The sequence below is a fragment of the Lonchura striata genome, chromosome 1, assembly GCF_046129695.1.
Source record: "Lonchura striata isolate bLonStr1 chromosome 1, bLonStr1.mat, whole genome shotgun sequence".
NCBI classification, from domain to species: domain Eukaryota; kingdom Metazoa; phylum Chordata; class Aves; order Passeriformes; family Estrildidae; genus Lonchura; species Lonchura striata.
Window position 1 is genome coordinate 35,430,952 of NC_134603.1, and position 20,814 is coordinate 35,451,765.

The 20,814-nt window shown below is 37.9% G+C and overlaps 1 protein-coding gene across 1 annotated transcript in view; it reads left to right on the top strand.

The window, feature by feature from the left end:
• Positions 1-13,242, top strand: part of ARMC1 (armadillo repeat containing 1) — a 33,805-nt gene extending 20,563 nt beyond the window's left edge. Inside the window, exons 4-7 of the mRNA XM_021555622.2 lie at positions 6,723-6,912; positions 10,170-10,286; positions 10,369-10,443; positions 10,974-13,242. Of these exons, the coding sequence (XP_021411297.1) occupies positions 6,723-6,912; positions 10,170-10,286; positions 10,369-10,443; positions 10,974-11,165 (574 nt within the window). The 3' untranslated portion in view covers positions 11,166-13,242. The remainder of the gene's footprint in view (positions 1-6,722; positions 6,913-10,169; positions 10,287-10,368; positions 10,444-10,973) is intronic.
• Positions 13,243-20,814: the final 7,572 nt, after the last annotated feature.

Here is a 20,814-nt window from a genome sequence, read left to right on the forward strand (position 1 = left end):
CTAGAAGCTGAGAATGATCTCTCTGTCTTTGGTTCTGTTACTCATGAGCAACCCTGGGGAAAACAGGCCCATCAGTACCAGGCTGAGATTGATCCATAAATTACAAATTGAATACTCTTGAGCTACATCAGATTCTGATAAGAGAGTAACAGCGTAAACTTCTGAGTGAGCTTATATACACTGACTTTTTGATCTCTGTTGTGAAGTTACTTGAGATTAAAATACTTATTTAGTTTGCCTTTAGTTTGCCTGTGTGATCTCATCTTGGCTTTATACTCTATTTACCAAATACAGTTATCACACTAATTACAAAGAAATTTTACATTTTGAGTGAGAAACCTGGGAGCAGTGTTCTCCTAAAGTCAGTGTCATGTTTGAACCAGTGAACTATTGGATTTTTAAGTTTTGTATTAAATGTTTCTAGATTGTTATTATAAGGTAGTAATCTCAATAGTTTTTCTGTGATTACTGTGTATAATACAATCTTGCTATAAGCTAAGATGGAACAGGTTGCCTAGGGAAGCTGGGGATATACCACTCCTGAATGTGTTCAAGGCCAGGTTGGATGCAGCTCCATGTAACCTGGTCTAATTGAAGGTGTTGCTGCCCACAGCAGGAGGGTTGGAACTAGATGATCTTCAGGGTCCTCTTCCAACCTTAACAATTCAAGGATTATTCTATGAAGGTAAAAACATCAGCATTAGAACTGACAAGTTCTAGTGACTTTGAGAATGATGCCTTCCTTTTTGCATCTAGTCTTGCCTTTAGTTTATGATGTCTAGGGATAAAACAATTTAGGGCTCAGTAGTGAACTCTTGAGTCTAAATATGAGAGCAGGAATTTTCTGAAATCTGTCTTTCTAAATATCAAATGCATTAAAATTATGTAAGCTGTCATGCATAACTCTTTGGAACACAATGTGTAAGGAAAATAGTTGGCAGGAAAGTTAAATAAATTCTTGCTTCACTTACATAAAAGCCTATCTTCTAAAATATTCTTAACCTGAAAGATTAGAAATCCACAAATAGATAAAAATGGATGTGCTCCATGCATATTGCTATTTGAATTTACTTGGTGACTTCTTGATATGTGTTCACAGACTCATAGGGTGATTAAGGCTGGAAAGGACCTCTGCAGGTCATGGGTCCAGCTCCCGTCTACTCAGGCATAGACACCTAGCCACATTGCCCAGAACCAAGTCCAGGCAGCTTTTGAGTATCTCCAAGGATGGAGACTCTACAACCTGGACTGGCTGGACAGCTTCTGCCAGTGCTCAGTCACCTTCACAGTAGAAAAGTGTTTCCTGAGTCCATTGCGTCTGCTCCTGGCTTAGTCCTCTCTGCGCCCCTTTCAGGTATTTATGTACATTGATAAGCTCCCCCTGAGCCTTCTTTGGACTCAACTGTCCCAGATTTCTCTCCCTTCTCTCATCAGTCCTGTAATCATTTTTCTGACCCTTTTCTGGACTTTGCAGTGTGTTCATGCATCTTGTGTACTGGGGAGCCTAGACCTGGTCACAGAACTCCAGGTGAGGCCTCATCACTGCTGATGAAAGGGGCATGATCACCTCCCTTTACCTGCTGGCAGCGCTCCTGCCAATGCAGCCCAGGATAATCAGTAACCTTTGCTGCAAGGGCCCTTTGCTGGCTGATGCTGATCTTTGTGTCCAACAGGTTCTTTGCAAGCTGCTTTGCAGCTGCTCACTCTGGAATTGTGCCTGATCTGAGTGGTGCCTGGGGCTGTTCTTCCCCGGATGCAGGTCTTTGCTCTTGCCCTTATTGAACTCAATGAGATGCCCATTTCTCCAGCCTGTAGAGGTCTCTCTGGCACAGTTGTCTGATGTATCTATGTATCTGCACATCTTGTTAAGGGTCCATTGTGCCCTAAATACTTAACAAAGATACTGGACAGAATAGGACCTGATGTTGTTCCCTGATTTACACTGCTAGATTCTGACCTCCAGCTGGGTTTCATGGCCTCAATTGCCACATTCTGGGCCTGGCCATCTAGCCAGTTTTCAGTCCACATCACAATCTGGTCAGCCAGTCCGTCCTGCATCAGTTTCTCTGTGAGGATTGTGTAAGGCCAGTGTCAATGGACAGTACCCATTTGCTCTCCCTTCCTAGTAAAACCAGTCATTTCATTGTAGAAGGCTCCTGGAGTGCTCAGGCATGACTTTCTCTTTGTGAATCTGGGCTCTTCCTTCCTGGGCACCTTCAGATTTTTTCCATCACCTTCCCAAGGGTTCAGAGATTATCAGAGCCTTGAAATTTCATGAGTGGACAATTAATTTTATCATTTTATTGTGCATAGCAAGCAAACTGAGCAAGTACATCCAAAAGCAGAATTACTACAGAAGTGAAATTTTTGGGATTAAATTACATAAATCTCCTTTTGGTAGAGTCTGGGATGTAATTGAGTCTTGGGTAAAGAAAAATCTCCTCTTTTATTTAGAAACCTCCTGTGTCAAGGTTATAAGCTTAGTAGAAACATGGTAATGAAATGCTGTTTTAGTGTGTTTTTTACATATTTGGCTAATGTGTCTTTAGAACAGATGCCACTAAGGAAAAGGAGGTAATAATTCCTGTGCTTGTGCACAGGGTCTGCTCTACTTAGAGCAGGGTTACAGTTGATGTTTCCTCTGATGCAGGAGTTAGTATGCATTTAAAAGTATGTACACACGTTTATTTTTTAAAAATATGCATAAAATACTATAGCTTAAAGAAGGATAAGATTATTTTTTGCAGATTCACGCCCCCGTGTATGTATTTATAAACTTATTTATGTCTTGCCCTTCTCTAAAAAGGGAAAATCATAATATTAGTCTTTCTCAGTCTTTGTCCTTCTTCTAAAGGAAGAAACATCTCTGTTACCTTTGCATCAGATGAAGCTATGGTAGGAAGGTTGTCATGCCCTTCTATTATAATTTATGTTGCTGTATGTTTACTTCAGCCACAGCCATAATGCTGTACACTGCTTACACATTCTTTCCTAGCATCCATACTCTGCCCATATCACTCATACCTTTGGAGTTGTAACCACTAGTTTTCATGTCCTTAAGGCTAGTGAAAACTTTAAAAAATGTCTTGCTATGCTATGAAAACCTCTGCAGCACTTGGACCATGTTTAAAAAGTTATTTTTAATAATAGTGTAGAAAATGAGAACTATTTATTGTATCCTCTTATGACAGATACAGCACGTGTCACTTGGAGTCTGTGTTCATATTTCTTACACAGCCAGCCTTGGGTGAGCATGATGGAAGGACAGGCAGCAATCTAGGATGACAGGAATTCAGGAAGACAGTGAAAACTGAAGGCTTGGGTTTCTGACAGGCATCTTCTGAATCTTGCTGAAGTAATGTAAGACGTTACTGCCTCTGAAAGAGATGGTAACCAACTCTTGCCAACAGTTAACTCTGCTCTAAGTAGATGCTGCCATTTCCCTAGCAGGGTAGCAGGACACTAGTCATAGAATCACAGAACAACCCAGCTTGGAAGGGACCTCAGAAGATTATCTGGTCCAACCTTTTGTGGGAAAGAGGACCTAGATGAGACTATTTCACGTCCTGTCCAGCTGTATCTTGAAAACCTCCAGTAATTAGGGCCATACCGTGTCCCTTGGTGAGATTGTTCCAATGACTGTTCTCAAACAAGCTCTGGCTGCACAGTGAATTTATAGTAAGCACCTGTGCCTTCAGTGGTGACTAAAGTGCCCTACTGGAGTGGGAGAGGGAGAAAGGGCAAGAGTTCCCTTGTGGTGCTCTGATGGTGGCAGGAGGATGGGTCAGAGAACTGTGGGCAGTGTTACCTGAAACTGCTGACATAGAGGTGCTGGGAGGGCTGGTGTCAGTGCCCTCAGAACTCTTCTCCTAAAGTTTTCTCTTTTTAGGCAACAAAACCACAGCCCATGAGTTACAGTAGTTAAAAAAAATTCCACTGTTCTATGGTTTAATTTTATGTGCAGTTTCATTTATTTATTTTTATTAGCAATATAATATGTAGGGAAACAGACTCACCACTGAACATCACCCTGTTTTTTTAGCCAAGAGGGTTTGTTATACTTGCTTCCAAATAGGATTTTTTTTTTTTTCTTAAAGATCATAGAATCATGGAATAGTTTGGGTTGGAAGGGACACTTAAAGGTCCTCTAGTCCAAACCCCCTGCAATGATCAAGGATATCTGCAACTGAATTGTCTGATTTGATGTTGAATGGTTCCAGAGATAGGGCATCTACTGTTTCTATGGGCAATCTGTGCTAGTGTTTCACTATGTTCATCATAAAAAATTTCCTTTTATCTAATCTGATATTAAGATGTAAATGTTTCTATTATTTTTACAGCTGTTGCATAAATTGATTTAATGAAACAATAATAGGTTGCTGAAAACCTGCATTCATTCATTTTACCAGTACATTTAAAATTGTAGAAGGTTTTATCAGGGATTTTGGACATCTTTGCTTAACCAAGTTGCAGAAAGTGTATTATTTTTTTACTGCAGTGTAAAACTGGTGCACACCTTTGCTTGGGATTGTTTTGCAGTCTGATACTTATAAGTAGCAGCCATTGTCCTTGCCCCTGTAGTGTAGTGTCTGAGTTTCTTGCTGCTTTTTATTACACAGTCATTTGCTTCTTACTGATTCTCTGAAGATTAAAGTCTTGCGTTTGGGTTTTTTTAAAAGGTAGTAGGGGTAAATTAGTGGTAGACATGGTAATCCTGTTTGGAAAAATACAAGAAATGATCTGAGTATCTTTTTTGAGTGTGTGCATGTGTATGTGTGTATACACATAAAATTTATCAGTATAGACTTGTTTTAGGAAGATCTTGGAATAACTGTGTCAAATAAGACCTAATTTACTTTTGTGTTTTAAAATCAACAGGTTGTTTCAGTTGTGCAGTTAATAGCAGAACATTAGTTTTCAAGGACTGTGCCAACTATAATTTTGGGAGAATAAAACATATATGAAAATCACCGTTGATATTTTGCTTCAGGCACTTGAATATTTTATATTTGCTGACATAAAGGCAGCTTTTAAGTTCACTTTCTTTTGCTTAGGTTAGTATGTATATGTGTATATATATATATATATACACATATATGAAGGCACATTTAAGAATGCTTTCTCATTTGTCTTTCTTACTTTTTTTTTTAATTCTGTGATGCAATAGTACAATTATTTTGAAGTAAAACCCCTGACCAACTCCATAGTAGGTGCTGTAGGTGGAATAGTGACATTTTCAATTGTTTGCTTAGCAAGCTGTATTTAAACTTACCAAAAAATAAAATTGTCCATTGTAAATCACTCGATATGGACAGGATTGGTGTTGAAAGAAATTGGCAAAACTAATAGGTGGGTTAATGCCTTAATCTCTCGATTACTGTCACTTCAGCAAAAGCTGATCTAAAAAAAATCAGCTTTATTATTTAAAAGCTGATTTATTACTACCTCAAGACATGCAGTTGCATGACTTTATCATCAGTTCTGTTACTTTGCCTAAGAAATTATAGAAGGATGAAATTGAAATATCTGTGAGTTCTCAGCACTTGTTTCTGTGCATTAACATAAGTGATTTCTCAATATAGGAAAGCAGAACATAAGCATGTATTTAAAACTGAACATATGTTGGAATGCTTTCCCTTTCTAGGTCTTGGTTATTTGCTTATTACCACTTTTTTTCTTTCTTATTTTTTTCCTTTGAATGTTGTTTATCTCCTGAATTATCACAAGAACTGACATTTTCCTTTCCAAATGGGTGCTGTTCAAAACAAGGTGCAGAGAAGTAAAAAAAAAGGCTAGCTGAGACCCCCTCCTATTATGCTTGCTTTAGTATTCTCCCTTGTCCATATGGTAGGATGGAAAATGTGTTTAATGTCTGGTAATTAAGGAAGTCAAATGGAAAAAAAAAAAACCAAAACAAAACTAAAGGTACTTGTTACTTACTTAGGGTTTGCTAAACAAAGTAGCAAAGCTGTCATTCATCACTTTAAAATTAATTGCAAGTTGATGCAGTAATAATTTTGTTTCTACACAAAGCTTTAAGTCACTGGCATAATTAAAACAGGGCTGAATTTGGACAACAGATTTATATTAGCACCTTATTAAAATTAGTTTTAATTAAGTCTTAACAATTCAATATATGTTGAGTCAATTATCTATTTTTTTCCTATCTAAGAGATGCTATCATATAATTCATACCATAAATGTTAGTCTAATCAGGACTAACCTTTGGATTCTTCAGTATAATTTGTGTTTCTGCTGTGCTGCTGATGCCTGGTAACTTTGGAGAAGAAAACTTTGGGAAAGATGCCCATTCTACAGAGGAATTATTTTTATTATGCAGCAAGAAAAGTGGGAAACAGAACATGTCACAAGGCAATTGGAGAAGTTCTGTGACAAAAAAATAAAGCTCAGCACAAAGTAACTGGAGAACTGACCATGTACTACCATGTTTGGCTTGCAGTTGTCAAACTGATGTAAATTGTATTCATGTTGTTTGAGAACAGACCTGCTTATGAGCATAAAATCAACAAATTGACACAAAAATTGGAATCAGGAAAAGAAAATAGTTTTACCCAATTTCTGCACTCCCTGTTTAACATTTTTGCCACATCTTGACTGTACCACATGGAATATTCCAGTTGCAAGGATGTAATCAATAGCTTTTTGCAGTTTTAATGTGAAAACAAATACTTGGAAAATCTTGGTCCCTTTTTTTCTTTCAGGACCACTACACCAGGAGAGACTAAACTTCTGGCTTCTGAAGTCTATGATATCCTTCAGTCTTCCAACATGTCAGACATGGACAATGTGAATGAGATGAATTATCGTCGGCGGAAAGCACAGTTTTTCCTCGGCAGCACAAATAAGCGTGCCAAGACAGTGGTTTTGCATATAGATGGCCTTGATGATTCGGTAAGGAAACCTTCAGAGTTTGTGTAAATAAGGCATGCTGTACTGAGATTTATTTTAACCCCAAAAACCCATTTAAGGTCCTTGTGTGACATCATCAATTGTCAGCAATTTCTGTGAATTGTATTTTGAAGCATGAGATATATATAAAATATTGCATAAATTGAGCTTACTCAGAACATCTAAAGAAGATACTTTAAGGCAGTTTTCTTGATGGTTTTTCAAGAAAGAATAGAGTGAACAAGGTGCCTTCAGCATTTTTCACTTAAGGATCTCCTGTGCTTGTATAAGTGTGCTTATCTAAAAAAAGTTCCCTTGTAGTTATGAGAGATTTCAGACACTGGGAGTTTTTTTATTATTCTTAATTTAGAAATGCTGTATTTTCTTTGTGCTGGTTTTTCTGCATCTTTTCATTGTCTGTGAGATCCTTTCTACTGTAGTGACCAGAATGGCATTTGAATTAATGAGGTCTCACTGAGTCTTTATGTAATGTCAGAATAACTTCTACAGATTTATCTACCATACCCCTGTAGATAACACCCCAGGGCCATGTTTGCCTTTTTACGGCTGCCAAACAGCATGTAGGCTGTTTAAGCATGTTATCCACAAGTGCCCTCCGGACTCTGTATCTTTCAGTTTTGTACCCATTTTAAATGATCAAACCTGATCCTTTGCTTTGTTGCTTTACATTCTGCCAAGTAAGCATATCCACGGGCCCAGTTTACCGACAGCATACCCACTGTTCTGTTTTCTTAAGGCCATAGTTAATTCCTTTAGAAATAACATGCTGCTCTAGCTCACTTTATACAAATATTTTTTACACTTTTGGCCTTCCAGCACTTGCTCTATCTAGAAAGGCAGCGTTCTGTCAACACCATTGGCTTCTCTACTCTGTGAAATTTTTTAAATTCAGTCCCGTAGGTTGTTATTTTTAAGCTTGTAGTTGATTTGTTTGTTCACAGGTATCTCCAAGCAAGAAATTTCATCCACTTCTACTTCGTGAGTTTAGATATTTTGCCTGTAGTCCAATTCTATCTTAAAAGCATGTCTTTTTCTTCAACAAATGGAACTTAGCAATATTTGTGGAGTTTTCTCTCTGCAATGCTGAGGTAAAGGTATTGTGAAAAAGCATAGAGTGTTTAGATACTCATCTTTAGAGAGCAAATCTGCAGGTAGATCACACCAGCATGTTTTCCTAGCTTGTTGTTAAAGGAAAATCTGTCTGTGCAGAGGCTGAAATAGCTGGTTTATGTAGCTCTGTATTTCATGACATATGAAAGAAATGTTAAGAGGTGCTCACCAGAAGTTAAACGTCCCCTTAATGCTGTTTTAAGTGTTATGATAAGTTGCAGCTGGGAGGATGGTAAAGCTTGTGAGCAACAAAAGCCATTTAGTTTCATTCAATAGTTCATTCCTATAATTCTCTGCTATTAAGTATCGGTGAATATTAAGTTGCATGTATGAGTTTGAAAAAGCATAGTGAGTAAACACAGCTTTAGACACTGTGTTCTCAGTCATTTACATTTGTAAATGGAAGGTGCTGTTAGGAAGGGTTGCAGGTCCTACAAATGCTTGTGGATTTTGAAACCTCAAATAGTAGATAATTGATTGTTTCAGGAAGAGAGGGGAAAGGTTGTTAATGTGTTGTTTTAACTTTAAGATCTAATAATCAAATTTGGTGATAAAGTTAAAAAAAGGCAATTAGTCAGGAGTTTGTGGCATGTCTCTCAGTTTTCTAGTCTGTACATTATAGTAGCATTTGTGAGTGGCATCGTAATCAAGGTTTGATGTGTAAGGAAATAACTTAAATTTTACCTGTGCCCATGCTTTAGGAGTACCATGCAGAAGTATGTTTAGTTCTGTATTGCTGGGGTTTGTGGCTACCTGCCAGTCAAATGCCTTTTGCAAAGTATGTCTGTGCAGCAAAGCTGGTGGCTGCCTAGCTACCAGCTTTTTAAGGAGTTTGTGTGGACCTTAAGTTTTGTCTTTTAAGAAATGATTCACCAGTTATCTGATCACTGAAAGCCTCCTTTTGAATTAAACTGAGGTGCCTATGATTCACTTGGGATCTTAAGAGCAAGAACCTGAATTCTGTCACAGAGTTGCTACACACCATGAATTTATTTTCTTAGGCTAAGAAGCTATGAAGTGTTGCTTCCTGTGTCCAGATATGGGTTTTAGCATTCACTTGTGCAAGGCCACCTATCATCTTTGCATCAAATATTTCCTTTCTATAGTAAATGTAGCCTATCTGACAAAGTTATTTTTTGGAAAATGCAAAAATGTTAGCGATTTCAATACATAAACTTACACAAATGAGTTGTTCCAATATATATGCTAAACTGCTAAAAAAAACCCCACAAAAAACAAACTGCTTCAGTTCATTCTTCCAGAGATTAAAATAATTTAATTTGCTTGTTGTGCATACAGTGAATACTGACTAGTGATTATTTGGTAACTGATGCAAATAAACTTTGAAATAACAAATTATTTAAAACCTTGCTAGGAAAAAAAGTTAAATATATAATTATACTAAACCTGTGTAAAGGATGTCAGTTTATTTATGATACAGTCCATATTTTTTTATCCCCTTATATGCTGGCAGTCTCCCCAAGTATACTTTAATTCTTTTTGTTGCAACCATCTTGTGCAAGTATTAAAAGGGAAAAAGTTGAACATTTTAAGGTAATGTAGCAGATGCAACTAGTAGGGGTCAATGTAATGTTACAGCACAGTAGGGGATGTCCACTTGCTTTTAGCATAACACTCTGTGGGTTATCAACCAAGTATTTTTCCTTTAAAATAAGAATTAGGCATGTGTTGTGCCATGATGTCTGTGAGCTGCCACAGATGAAGCAGCCAAAAGATACAACAGCTGCTTTGATGCATTCAGTCAGTATGGAGCCAAGGTGTCTGATAAATAGCAACTTAAACACTAACTACTCATCAATGAGCACTTCAGTCAATCAGAACTTAACCAGAGGGGACTGTTTAGCTGATCACACAGAGAAAAACATTCTTTGCTTTTCAGCACTTTTCTCTAATTATTTACAGTTGATTCCATCCTTCTTTGACTTCTAAAGTGTAAGCAAATTTTTCTTTTGTGACAAGAGAGTCTAATATTTGTGTGCTAAAATGTACGTCTTAGTTTTTCTGTTACTGAACCCCACTTTTGTAACCATGTGCTTTAAGACAAACAGGAACACCTTAACAATTAATTGCAAGCATTTTTTAGTTGTGGGGTTTCCTTTGTTTTTCAGTCTCGAAGGAATCTTTGTGAAGAAGCCTTGTTGAAAATTAAAGGTGTTATTAGTTTTACCTTTCAAATGGCTGTTCAAAGATGTGTGGTCCGAATTCGTTCAGATCTAAAAGCAGAGGTAAGTGCTTTGTAACCCTCCACATCCTCACATTATTGCATTCTGTTGCACTGAGCTCTTGCTTTTTTTTGTGTGTTTGTAGGCACTGGCAACGGCAATAGCATCAACCAAAGTTATGAAGGCACAGCAAGTTGTGAAAAGTGAAAGTGGTGAGGAGGTAGGATGTCTATCTTTCTAAATACAGCTTAGCTGTATATTTAATATCAGCACCTTCGTGCCTATAACATCTGGTAGTAGGCAAAATTCTTTAACTGTGAGTGTTATACATCCAGTACAAGGGGAATCAAGGATATACTGTGTCAGGATATGAATCCATAGAACAGTTACACAGAAATTATTGTTCAGAAGAAGGACAAAAGTATTGTAATTGATTATCTCCACAATGATACGAAAAGGGTCGCAGTGAATGTGGTGAGTTTTCTTGGTTGGAGTTGCTGATGTGCTTTTGCTTCACGCTACACTAGAAGGTAGTCTGTATTCACTTGATACTTTTACTTGTCTATTATGCTGAAGCATTTCTTGTGTATCTTCTAAGCATAGGAGGTTCCATTTATGTTCTTGAGCTATAGGGCAATGGGGAGGAGTCTCACAAAGTGCTGTCATCCTGAAGATGTATATATTATAACTTTGATTTATTCTTTTAAGTTACAAGATTTGACATAATTTTAATCTGTTATGTTTTACCAGATGCTAGTTCCGTTCCAAGATACTCCAGTGGAAGTAGAGCAGAACACAGATCTACCTGAGTATTTGCCTGAAGATGAGAGCCCTACTAAGGAGCAGGACAAAGCAGTGTCTCGTGTTGGGTCACACCCAGAAGGTGCAGCCAGTTGGCTCAGCACAGCAGCAAACTTTCTATCAAGATCTTTCTACTGGTGACTTGTATTTGGTGTTGAAAGACTGTGTGAATGAACCAACAAGGGGGCCAGTTTTCCATTGGTGTGGTGAACTGCCAAGTGCAATTTGCAATAAATCATCACAAAAATTTTAGATTAAGCAAATGTATGCTGCATTTTACATTTTATTGGATGTTTAGCCTGAATAGGGCAGGGGTCAAAGGACAGAGGCCTCCAATCAAATTGTTCATTTATTAGTTTTTCATGTAGATTTTATTGCTTCACTTTTTAAAAATGGGTCCACTCTTATATACCAAATGTTTATGCTATACCTATAGAGCTTTAAGTTGACTTCACATGAAACAAATGGTAGAGAGAATCCATTCAACTCGTCTCAGGACCTCTGTGAAAGAAAATCCTTAATAGCTCCAGTTGTACATTGAATGAAACGCCCTTTTCATTTCTACATCCCTTGAGACTAACATTGTTTTGTTCAATTTTCTAGATTTTGACTCCATAGAAAAATACAGTCTGCCTCTTTTTTTGGCCTTTGTTTTTGCCAGCTGTGTTCACAGTACGAACATGAGGATCCCCTTTTGCTGTTAGACTAGAATCACTACAGACTTGAAATGTGTAACCCTTTTATGTATATTGATTTTTTTTGCAGCCTACCCTTAACTATTGGAGTACTTAAGAAAAAAGGGACTGAAAAAACACAAATATGTATACATACATTGTACAGTAAATAAAGTAGAACATATTTGTAATGATGGGTGTGACTGACTGATATATATATATATACATACATATATATAACTAATAAATACCACTGACTGCTGTTTAGGCTAACTGGGAAGACTAGCAGAAAAAGGTGTGGTCTAATGTAGTGATGACCTATTGCAGCTCTGCCTGCAGAGAATAGAGGAATGTAGACTATATTTGATTAAGAAATGGTGTTTACTGTTAGGAAATATTTAATGGTAACTAAAACTTTAAACTTGAAGTATAAAGCAGGACAGAATGCCTCTTTTGCCACAGTGCCACACTCGTTAATTTTGACTCTTTTCTTTTGTTTGTTTCCCCCTGCCAATCCCGATATGCAATTACTATTTCCTCCTAATGTTTTTCATGAGACTCCCATGAAAGTACATCAGCTTGGCTTAAAAACATTTGCAGACAATTGGCTTTGCCCTGTAACTTACAGACAGTATAGGTCTAATGATGTCTTAGTAATTTCTGTGAGCAGAAGTGATAATAAAAGCAAAACTTCTGTAGGTAGATAATAATATATATCTGAGCTGTTAGTAAACACTGTGCGTGAGAGGATTCAATACACGGTGCTTGAAAGCTGCATTGCCCCTGCTTTGTTGCACCAGAGAAATACAGCTGAGAACTTTGAAACATGTTATAAACATTGTTATACAGTGCTTTTTTGTGGTAATGTATTTGCTATAATATGAATCATATTTACCACTTGGAGTTTCAGAAAAGAAATTTAATGCATAAAAGTTATTCTCCTGTGCCTGTGCACAAGGAATAAATTAAAAAACCACACAGGCTGTCATAGTACTACAGAAAGGCTGAGGATATGATAATGTAAAATAATAATAATAACAATAATGCAGATCAGAGTTCACCCATACAGGTTGTCATTCTAAGGAAAGAAAAAAACCCAAAATCTTGTGGGCAGACTAGATGTCTCATGTTTTTTAATATATCTAGTTTATTTTTGATTCAGGTTTACACGCACAGATTGAAAATACAGGCTTTTCAGGGCATGTATTGCTTTAAATATGTAATGCTCTTCATATTGCTGTCTAGAATGTTACAGTACCAAATGTGTTTGAAAAGTCCTCTGTTCTATAGCCATGAATGCAGTTTTGTTTTTCTGCATTAACATCTGTTTGCATTTGCATTACTGCACATCTATTTACTAAAAGTCTACACCCTTTGAATATTAATGGTTTGATACCAGTAGGTATTACAGTTCGTGTATGCATTCGGTCTGTAGATGTGCTTTTATGACAGTATTGCAGCTCTTGTAGAACAGTTTAAGGCATCTGTAAAAGTTTTTGAAATACATTGTAAAATAATAAAGGATAATATAACTAAACAAAGCATGACTGGTGCCTTCTTAAATGTCTAAAGAAAATCTGGTGCCTTCTTAAATGTTCTGCCATTCTTTTAAGCTGCTTGTGGTTTTAGAAGTGTATTCATATTTAATTTGACAGTGAGGAATGCAGATGTCCAGTTTTATTGACTCCTTTGTCACAGCAGGCCTTTGGTATGTGTGTAGAACATGCTTACATTTCAAGCAAAGTTTTTTGTAAAAAGTAGGTAAGCAGATGATTCTTGAGGATATCTCAAATTGATTCTTGGGGGGCTTTTTTTAAGTAACTGATGCTATGTAGGTCATATTTCATTAGGGAAGTTAAGAAAAATCAACACTTCTGGAAAAATTTCTTTGATAAAACTGGGGAGGGGGAAAGTCATAACACAGACTCATTAATTTTATGCTTGTACTTTTTCAGAGGTCAGATGAAGAATAAGAAAACCCTTTTGCTCTGACCTAAGGATATGACAAAAAAAACCGCTACAAAATTAGAGACTTCTAAAAAGAAGCTGAACTGGGAGATGTGGCATTGGTATTGCATTGCCAAGTTGCAAAGTACTTAGTTGCCAAGGAAATCACTGCTTACATCATGGTGGAAGTTCCTGAATTGTCCTAGGGTTATCGCTGTGTACAGCATAATGGAATAATCACTACCATGTTTCCTCATAATAAGAATAAATGCTGATGGGAGAGGTAGAGGCAAAATTGAGGCTCATAGCTGTGCCTCTGTGTGCAGCTGTCAAAGCACTGTAAGCATTTTGCAGTACAGTGAAATAAATTATACTCTGGCTTTCCCACTCCGAATCACCTATGGCTGATTCTGTGCAAAAATAGCTGATGTGGCTGAGTTTTGCTACAGGCTGTGTAAGCTGGTGAGGGGGGTACTGTGGGGCTAATTTGGAAGAAAACATTTACTACCTAGGCAGATGCAAACTGGCAGGTGTGAAGTACTCCTAAAACTGCCTGCAACGTACAATAAAATGTGGGTGCGCCTTTTTTCCTCTGACAACGTTCTAGCTGTCAACTAGCAGAGTTTAAAGACACACCTAATAAAAATTAGCAGCACCACTCCTTCCCATATTCCTTTGGCAGAAGACTGGATCATACAGTCTTTCCTGTTTCTTTGTCTGTGCCTAATTATTTAGAGTTCCTAAAATGTTAACAACCTCTGTCTGGTAAAATTAAGGGTTGAAAACAGATAGAGATGAGAATAATGTTTAAACCCATCTCTGATGCTGATTGTGATTCTTCAAGAAAAGTTGAAAGCTCATGATTTGGCAAAAGAGTGAGTGGAGGGGTCACTGGAGACTTCTTCAGTGAGGTACAGCATCTAATTAGCCCCAGGGGTGACAGCCTGTTGAGATTCCTGCTCTAAAGCTTAGTATAAAGCTATTAGAAAGCTGTTATTTGTAGTTTACAGAGGGCAGGCAGTGGTCTTTGTTTAGCCTGTATCGAAGATTTTGAATAGGGTAGAAAAAAGCTGATTTAAATTTGCAGTACTTTGCACGTATATAGATAGCACATAGAGAGCAAGTCTACCTCTGTGAGCTGACACATGTGCCACATCAGAATTAAATTATTTTAAAGTTTCTTCAAGTTACTGCTCATTTATGTGCATGCTGCACTATGCAAGTGATGGCAAGAGTTAGAATTTCCTCTGTGGAATAAATTAAGATCCCTTAAAGCAGTTAAAAGTCTCAAGATACAAACACATCTCAGAGGAGATGCACACTGTTAACAAATTTTTGTGCCAGTTGTCATGGTAGAAGTTGTTTATTATGTTAGGATCTGAAGGCTGCTATCTGGATCAAGTTCCCAGCAGCTCTCTCTCTTCATGGCTACCAAGATACAGAATTTGGTAGCTATATAATTTCTGCAGTGTTTAATACTTGCCCAGTGGCTACAGTTGAGGTTGATCAGCCACGCTGCTTGTGCTACTCTGTTGTTTCTAAGGAGCTGAATAAAATCACAAGCAAAAACAAACTTCTTATGTCAAAAGCACTTTTGTGCCAGCAGTGCACGGCACTATGGCTGACTGGCATAACAAAGGTCTTCTAAGTAGCAGTTATAGAAATCTGAATGCCACAAACCCACCATATGACAGGAATGTTATTTTAATTTCCTATCAGAGCACCGAGTTAAGTTTAAATACAGAAAATAAGGGGGTTGTGTGGGTTCTGTTTGAGGAAAATTTGCTGTTTTAAACCTCTTCTCTTTGAGGTCCTTCAGGCTCAAGACATACTCACCCACCGGTGCAGGGAATTGCCGTGTCAGCTTCTCTGTGGGAGCTGCCCCTCTGGATGTTTGCTGATGAAAGGAGGGTGAGGTCCCTTGTGAGCCCATGGTGAGCTAGCAGGGAGCAGCTGGCACACTGTTCACACCTAAGCACACAGACACGTGTACATACATAACACAAAGTCTTTAAAATAAAGGGTTTTTCTACTGACCTCATTTTACAGACTGCACAACAGAATCTGTTTACCCAAATTGCTCAGGAATCCTGGGAAGTGCAAAATTTTGTGAGCTGTCTCTGGTTCTTAGTTCATGCTTCACTTCATAAATAAACTGAAACACTTTCCATTTTAAGGGAGACCTTTGCACTGTCAACTTCTCTGGGCTGGAGTGGGAAAGTCGAACCTATCACAAGCAACTTTCATTATTGAGTTATATGTTTGCTGCATCAGGCATGGTCAAAAGCCAATTTTCATCTCAAAATAGTCCTTACTGATTCGTTGAAGTTCTAGGTAGCAAAGAACTGGTAACAAATACCCTTTAAAATTGTTAAAAAAAACCCCAAGCTCTTTGCATATCTTTGCATATGTTGTATTTCAAAAGCTTTGCACAACATTATCTATTTCAGCAGAGTGAAACAACATCCTGACCATGGTATTTGGGTATTTGTGCTCTTTCAGACAATTAATGTTATTAGTTGGTTTTAATCTTAACATTTCTCTAAGGAGGTGTCTTCTTTCTAGACTCCCCATATATACAATATTATATATCTTATATAAAAGTGGTGTTAATTTTTAAAAACTTGTCAAGAACATGTTTTAGTTAAACTCCCTTCCTGCCCCTGTGTGTCGCACAGGTAGAAAGTGACAGCACACCAAAGTGTCCCTTTTGTGGTGTGACCTTTTGGCTGTGCTTCTTTCACTGGGCAGGTATCCATGGTGTATTGTTTTGTATTTAACTAGGCAGATGATCCAGCACAGGCAGTCCTGGTTTTGGGAAGGCTGGGAGGGAGTGGAAGGAAGCTGGAAGGCAATTCACAGGCCAAGAGACTTTGCATCTGCCAATGGCTGCTCCTCCTGGCCTGAGGAACAGCATTAATTTAGCTTTACATGAGACTGTCTAAAGGTGAGGATTTAATTTGTATTATGGCAAGACTAATTTTTTTTTTTGAATAAAAACTTAAGCTGCAATAATGGATTTTTGATTGTAAATCCTTGTATTATTCATATGGAAGTCCCACATTCAATATTGATAATGCCATTCAGGTTCATAATCTCGGTATAAAACTATAAGCTTATATGTGGTCCTTGGATTTCATGGCTTTACTTCCTTTGCTACAACAAATATGTGCTATAATGTTTTAGCAAATAACCATTATTGTTTATACACTGTAATTCAGTGGGATGTAGTAAATGGCATATTTTAAGGAGTCTATTTCTTTGCATATAAAATACCTGTAAAGCTCACTGAAGGTGAAGAGTGGCTACTACTTAGCTCTCAATTCTTGGCTACATTACTGAACCAATGAAGATATATCACCCACTATAATAGGGAAATAGCAGCCATTTAACATAGGTGAGCATTAACTCTGTCATTTAGGCTGCTGAAGCAATCTTATTGTTATAGTCAATGTAGCTGCTTTTGTTTCTCCATATGTGTAGATGTTCTGGTGTATAAAATGCATTGGTGTTTGTAACAGTAAATTACGTGTGCTGGAAGGATACTCCTGCTCTTTAAATGAAGTTATATCCAAACCTTTCAATAGGGTAAGCAAATATAAAATGTATAATGACTTTTTTTAAACCTTTTTCACTGTTACGGCTTCAACAATAAAAATTCTCTGCCATTCTGCAAAATTTTGGTCTAAGAAAAAAAAAAATTGCATTTTTAAAATAAGCCTTCACTGTGAAAGCTTCTTGATACATAATTTCACAGTGATTATTATTAAATAGGTGTGTGTTACCCCTTTCAAAGCTAGGAACCTGTAAATAAAAGCTGGCAATGGCTAGTTCTTCTCCTGGGATGTCTTGTAAGTCATGCCCTCTCTGATATTATGTTTTTAGTTCATAATTGTGCGACTGACTAAAGAAGTCAAGAATGTCATATTGTGCTGTTTTCCTTTTTCTTCAGCCTTCCACACCCATCACCCCAGTATAATGAACCTGATTAAAGCTAAATAGTCAGTTGCAATTAAATTAATCAAGGGTATATGATTTTATTATGAAATTATGAAAAGGAAATGGTAGTTTTTAGGGTAAAGCACCAAAAATAACTCTGGAAATTAAAAAAAAATGTAATGTGTCTAAATTTTAAAAAACGATTTTTTGAGACACGTCATAATATAAATAGGGAAGCATGATGCAGACCTGTCTGTAGTATGGCTGGATATCTAGTAAACTACAGTGAGACCTACACCTGACAATTATTTGTGAAGACCCTGAATGTGTAAGAGTTTCCTGCATCATTTAAATTAATTGAGTAGGAGGAAGAAAAGGAAAAAACCTAATGCCACAAAATGAAGCAAAAGCTTGAATGTGGCCCAGCCCTCCCTGGTCCTTCTCTGTCCCTCATCCCGACACCACTAGATTGCAGCAGGGTCTGTAAACAGAGATGTGGGGAGGGAGGAGCAGAACTTTTGCTCATGTGAGACTGGCAGTGAGTGGAAAAGTTCTCATTCCCATTTGCTCTGAGATGCTTCAATATTCCAGTAGTGGTAGCTTATAAAGACCCACATTCTGAAACTGAGCTTCCTTCTATCCTTAGAAATCCATTTTAGACCAGCCAAAACATTAGTGCTCTAGGACCAGTGTTTCTTCTGCAAGGTCAATGCCATGCTATTTTGGCTAAACAACAGTACAGTTGTCTGTGTGTCTGGCTTGTTGGACAGTCAGCCACCATCAGGGAAGAGAGAGAAGGTGGTCTTTAAATAAATTCTCCTTTTGGGGATCTGTGAGGATACTTAAGTTTAGCCTTCATCTGTGTGCTGTGTGCCTGCCTCTAAAGAGATGTGTACTTAAATGCCATTCCTTCCTTCAGGATAGGAACACCCAAACTCAAAATGCCTCACTGAATCCTAAACCCTGAGCCAGCTCTTAGCTGCTGAGTGATGGGTTTAGGATCATCCAAATGAATGATAAGAGGTACCCAGCAAACTTCCAATATCTGGTCCCAGTGACTACAGCCCATCTCAAGTACCCACCTACTCCTCCTAGACTGAAACGGCAGCTGGCATCAGCTACTCAACCAATCCAATTCGCTTTCCATCACACCATTACTACAACCTCCCTCCTCCATCTGTGTAAACATATGCCTTTGTTAAACACCACCATTTGTACAGGATAAAAATTGTCAATGCTGACAAAAATGCCCCCACATAATGCTGTTGTGATTGCAATGTTGTCCTTAAGCTGATTTTAAAGAAGTCTGTGAGCTGATCAACATCTTCCACTGCTATTAGTGGGAAACTTTCTTTGATAGGAATATATAATGTAAAAATGCTTTTATTTCATCCATGGGAAATGTGTTGTCACTTTCCTAAGACAAAGCTCTTATAAGCCACTTATTAATTATCAGTAGCAGTTTGCAGTGCCACCATAATACCCCAAAGCAATGGCTGTTCCATGAAGAGTTTTTTTCTAATAATAGTGTCTTGGCAGGAACATGTTTCCTTCATACTTTTCTGAGGCTGGCCCTTAAATCTGGCAGGCAAAAGTTAAAAATATGAAGAAAGTTACTGGTGATTGCTCCTTATACCAGCTTTTAAGAAATAACCAGAACTGGTCTCCATAAAGAAGTTTTTCCTTTTTTCCACAGCAGAGTGCACTGTTACTAGGACTGTCCTGCAAGGTGACTGAATTCCAGCATAACCTAGGGCCTTCACCCTCTAAATTATAAAATAATATAAAGTGAATGAAGGTATCTGTTTACACAAAGAAAGTTGCTGTGTGAATCATGAGAAGGCAAAACTAAGAACCAAATTTGTCCCCTGCCAAGGGGAGAGTTGTTCAATGAACTGGACACCCACCAAAACTGTGCAGTGCTTTTTGCTGGGCCATCCTGCAAAATGCTGGCTTGATCAGCATGAAACAGGGAAATTGGTTTGGGTTCTGCTTCTTGCTCTTCAGGACCTTAACTGCAGACACTTAAAATTAACAGTTCCCTTCATAGATAAAAATAAATCCAAGGACGTTGGGAGTTCCAGTCTTGGTGCAGTGTCTATCAGCACAGAGTGTGAGATCCTCAAGCAAGTAAGTATTTTTCTTTTGTACAAACCTCCTTATTTCAGTGCACACTTTGTTCCAAGAGTGTTACAATACTCTTGTCATCATCATTGTAGTCCTTCATCCTTTCAGTCCTTACAATACTAAATTTGAAAATGTAGCTCCCACAAGAAACTGGACTTAAATTCCCCTAGGATTCAAGCCAAATAAATTTTTTGTTGTTTGTTTTATCATGCTGTTTGGGTATGCTAGAGTGCAGTTTTCCCATCATTTCTGCAGCTGTGATGATTAGGGATGCTTGTTTTTTAATGAAAATTGAGATTTTGTGGAATCCCTTTCTTTACAAACTGGGGCTTTGCATCAGAAAAGCAAAACAAACCAAAAAGTTAACACGGTTTTTTACCCTTCTTACTTTGCTAATTCCTCACTAGGCTCAGCTTCATTCTGCTGCTTCATGCAACCTATTCCTGTTTCCCTGACTTGGTCGTTTTGAATAATTCAGAGTCTTCTGGATTGTTTATGTTTTTTTGTTTTGTTTTGTTTTGTTTTCTTTTGCCTGCTTTGCTTGCCATAACTCTGCACCTCACTTTTCAACCAGGCAAAGCAGGATAACAGGGCAGAGAGTTTCTGCTCCTTTGGGATTTGGTAAAGTGAAGTACTTGAAACAAGTCAGAGACACTTGACTGAGCAGCACTAGGCCAAGGTACGAGGGGACTGTTGGTAAATCTCACCCCACACATATTATGAAATCACAGAAATTGTCTCTGGGATGTGAAGATTATGAAGAGAAGCTGTATCACCTCCCCTCCTGGATAATTCTTATATAAATGAAAATGTGGGATATCAGGAAACTCCTTTATTCTCTGTTTGAAAGTATTAATCTCTCCTCCACCCAGGAGCCTGGGCAGCTGCTTGTGCAAGCCACTAGTGCAGACAGGAAGGACTCCTGGACTTCTACTACCACCAGTTCAGGTATTCTTGGGAGTTGGTGGTCTGGCCTTATTCCCCAACCTGCTACTTAGTGATTGATGACTGTGTAAATGTTATGAAAATTCTGAAGAGGCACTTTTTAAAGGGCAGTTCTGATGCAAAGGGAAAACTCTCCCCACCTCCTTCTCTTCCAGCCT